The sequence below is a fragment of the Fukomys damarensis genome, unplaced genomic scaffold (genome assembly GCF_012274545.1).
Source record: "Fukomys damarensis isolate Sample0158 unplaced genomic scaffold, DMR_v1.0_HiC HiC_scaffold_12, whole genome shotgun sequence".
In the NCBI taxonomy this organism is placed as follows: Eukaryota; Metazoa; Chordata; class Mammalia; order Rodentia; family Bathyergidae; genus Fukomys; species Fukomys damarensis.
Window position 1 is genome coordinate 11,666,084 of NW_022900924.1, and position 3,968 is coordinate 11,670,051.

At 46.7% G+C, this 3,968-nt stretch overlaps 1 protein-coding gene across 1 annotated transcript in view; it reads left to right on the top strand.

Moving 5' to 3' along the window:
• The window catches only part of Vsig10 (V-set and immunoglobulin domain containing 10), a 33,754-nt gene that overhangs the window by 740 nt on the left and 29,046 nt on the right, over positions 1-3,968 (top strand). The window contains exon 2 of the mRNA XM_010604182.2: positions 28-66. Within this exon, the coding sequence (XP_010602484.2) occupies positions 28-66 (39 nt within the window). The remainder of the gene's footprint in view (positions 1-27; positions 67-3,968) is intronic.

Below are 3,968 nucleotides of genomic sequence, written 5' to 3' on the forward strand. Positions count from 1 at the left end.
TTGGTTTGTTTTATTTTGGGGGTACAGGGCCTCTCGGGGCGCTCCTGGCTCGCTGGGTCCCCGCAGGTAAGGGGCCTCGAGCGGGGGTGGGGCGGGGGAGTTGAGTTTTCCTGGGCAACAATGGGGAGGTGACAGCCAGAGCCCGAATTCCCTCCGACTCCGCCCGGAGCCTCCCAGGGAGAATCTCAGGTTCCTGCTCTCAGCTTGGCTCTCTTTGCAGAGAGAAATTTCCCCGGGCGCTCTGCGGAGGGCGAGATGCCCCAGCTTCCTAGGGTGGGCGACCCGGGGACTGCAGGGAGGAGTGAAGGGGAAAACGAAGAGGCTTGTGTGAGGGGAAAGTGACTTCCCCCGCCCTAAGAGCCGGGTGTAAATTCTGGTTTTACCTGCTGCTCTGGTGTGCACTGCACGCTCCCACTTTATTTTCCTCTCCTCCCTCGGCCCTAGGTTAACTGGCCTTCCACCTGTAACCTGTGGATCTCCCTACAGAGCCGTCAAGCCTGCGGTTCCCACTAGCGCGTTCAAAGCCATGCGTTTCCTCTTCACTCTTTCCTCCATAACGTAACTTTTTATTTTGAAGTAATTTAAGAGCGAAAAATTTCCCTCGAGCAGACACGATCGCCAGTAGGTCTTAAATGCATCACCCGTACTCTGCTTTGTTACAATAAAATAACAGAAGGCTGCTTGCAAAAAATATGTAGAATGTGAAACGATTGAAAACCACTTTTAAGTGTAATTCACCAGTTCATGCATATGTACTGTGTGCAGCCAGCATTACAAGCAGGGGGAGCCGGGGTGGAGGGAAGAGAGATGAAGCCAGGAGACAGTGTGGTTTGTCTATATGCATGTGCATTGAGTGCTACTTTCTGTGTCCCCAGTCCACCCTCCCAGCTGCTCTTCTCTGGCAGGTTCTTGAAGGAAGTTTGTAAATTTCACCTGAGCTTCCTAGCAGCAAGGGCCAAAAGTTCCTTCGTTAGGCTCTCACAAATTTGTTTTGTTTTGTTTTTAACAGTCAGAACAGGGAAAAAAATCCTCAAACTTAGGTCTGGCAACACTGGGTTGGCTTTTCCGACTAGAACTGAGTACTAGCCGTCCGTCCTCTTTTATCTATGGCTCGTGACCCCCTCAAGTTTGTCCCACCTTTTCCTTCTTGTGGTAACTTGTCCCTGGCCCGCTTTTCCTGTTGGGCCCTCGGGGCATTTCAGTGGATCACTTTGCTGGGGAGAGAAAAATAAAAGGACAGAAATGTAAGGTGATTGTCCAGTATTCCCTTCTCTTAGCTGTTTGCAGTGTTTCCTGCACTGTGAACAACCGAGGCTGAAATCATACTGGCTTCCAGGTTGACTACAGCTCCCCGCATGGGGCACCTGCCTCACTGCCCGGCCTGGTTTATTTTGATGCCCAGACCTGCTTCACCTGTGTGTACTGTCCCAGGGGCCTCCTGGGCATGCCATATTTTTGTTGTTTGTTTTTCTAGTCGGGAATTGCCTTGAGAAGGGCATGTTCTCCTGACATCCAGCTCCAGAGAACTCTGAGGTTTCTACTTGTCACCTCCATGATGTGCCCCAGGTCGTTTAAAAACAAACAAACAAACAAACAAACTTAATTCATTCCTGTATGGTTCAAAACAGTTTTGAAAGCTCGAATATCATTTCAGCTTTTCGACAGCCATTCAGATTGTCCTTTTCCAATATCTTAAACTCAGATCATTTTTGGAAAAGTTACTAGGAAAAGATAAACATGCAGATGTAATACTGCAAGGGCAGTATCAAGAAAAGTTGTATTGCTCCTTCTTTTGTTCCATATTCTGAATTTCAGATTGGAGGGCAACAAAGGGCTCCCTGGACACCGTGTAAGTGAATTCTAATCCCTGTGACCAGGAGCACTCAGGACTGTGACAATCCCACATCTCCCAGTGACTTATGTGGGACCTTAAGCAAATCACTTAACCTTTCCAAACCTCAGATTTTTTCAGTAGTAAAACCAGAGGGTATGGGAGCATCGCTCCTAGAACTACTGTATCTCTCTACACTTTCCATGTCTGAGCCAGACATTACTAATCAATGGCTGTGTTCTCCACTGATCCAGAACTCACCCTCAGCCACATCTCTGGACTAGATGATCTAAGGTCACTTTGATCTTCAGTAGTTGGGGGGAAAAAAAAAATGGAGTGGGCAGAGCCAGGAGGAGAAATTCCATGTCTCTAAATGGATTCTTTTGTGACCATGTCATTCTTCTCCTTGGAGAAGATGATATTAGTTCAAGTTCCAAGATTAAAAGTTTCTCCTGGGCTCTTCCAAGCTGCTGTCCCTTTATTTCCTTGCCAAGGAGTCGAGGGAAGGGGCAGGTCTGCAGGTCTCAGGGGCACACACTGCATCAGTCACCCTGTAGTCCATCCTCCCCTGCTCGGAGGGGAGAGCTCTCCCACCTGAGAGCTTGGGTTCCCAGCCTAATCATTTGAAAGTAATCCTCACTTGCTTTTTAAAGTGATTGCTCAGAAACATTTCTTGCTATTTAAGAATCCCTAGCATTGGGTGACATTCTGTGGCTTTCAGAGAGTGACTTAGATTTTTTTTTTCATTCTGCCCTGGCTTGAAAGTCTTTGGGGAACAGTGTGGCCAAGATGTTAAGAGAATAAGAACTTCCTGTGGCTCTAGCGTAACCACAGGTTTTTCAAAGGGAGCTCCCTTCTAGTCAGAGAAGAGGCCAAACACAGAACTTATTTTTCCTCTTACAAATGAGAAGACTGGGCATGGTGGTGCACACCTGTAATCCCTGCACTTGGGAGGCTGTGGCAGGAGGATCACTGTGAGTTTGAGGCCAGCTTGGGCTACATAGTGAGACCCTGTCTCAAAAAAATAAAGAAGTAAATGAGAAGACTACCCAGGGGCAGGTGACAGTTTATCTTTTTCATAGTTTTATCATGATACAATTTACATGCTGTAAAACCTACCCCTTTAACAGGTACAACTCTGTGGTTTTTCATATATTCACACAGTTACACAACTATCACCACTAATTAATTCCAGAACATTTTCATCAGCATGACAGGGCCTGCCCTGTACTTCTGTCCTGGTGGCCTCTCTGAATTTGGGTGTTGATTATAAAGGGGGCTGAAAAGTTGGGATACTTTTCTGAAAAATGAGCTGCTTTTTTTCCCTCTTGCTTTCTTTTAGTTAAGGCCAGACAGTTGCTCTTAGCACCTGTCACTCTTGATTGGGCATTAGGGTCCCCCCCATCATGCTGCACCTGATTCTGATTTAGATATGGTGTGTGTGTGTGTGTGTGTGTGTGTGTGTGTGTGTGTGTGTGTGTGTATTGCTAATAGTTTGTATTTTCTTACCTTTTTGTTTTTCCAGTACTGGGGATCCAACTCAGGACCTTGTTCTTGCAAGGCAGGTGCAGCACTGAGCTAAATCCCCCACCCTAGTTTGTATTTCTAACAAGGCTGCTGGCTCTAGTCTGGTCTAAGCTTTTGGTTCCATTTATTTTATTTTATTTATTGATTGGTTGTTTTGTTTTGTTTTGTTTTTTTGTGGTGCTGGGGATGGAACCCAGGGTCTCACGTGTGCTAGGCAAGCGCTGTACCACTGGGCCACACTCCCAACCTCTGGTCTAGGCCTTTGAAAGCACTGTTCCCTCTACCTGGAACTGCATCCTCACCTTTACCTGGCTGATCCCTACTTATCCTTCATATCTGTTTGCTTCCTGGAAGTCCTTTCTGACACCTGCCCCAGCTGGACTTCAGAGCCCTTTCTCTGAGCCCTTGTCTTTGTGCTCATCATACTGAGTCCGATCCCCAGTGCCCAACACACTTGTTCCAGAATAGGCACACCGGTGACACAGTGAGGACTCAGGACTACGTTTGAAGTCAGCCCAAAGTTCATTAATATCAACGTCTTGTCATGAATCCTAACCCAACCGAGACTCTTAAAACCACACACTTGATAAAAAAAAAAAAAAAAAAAAAA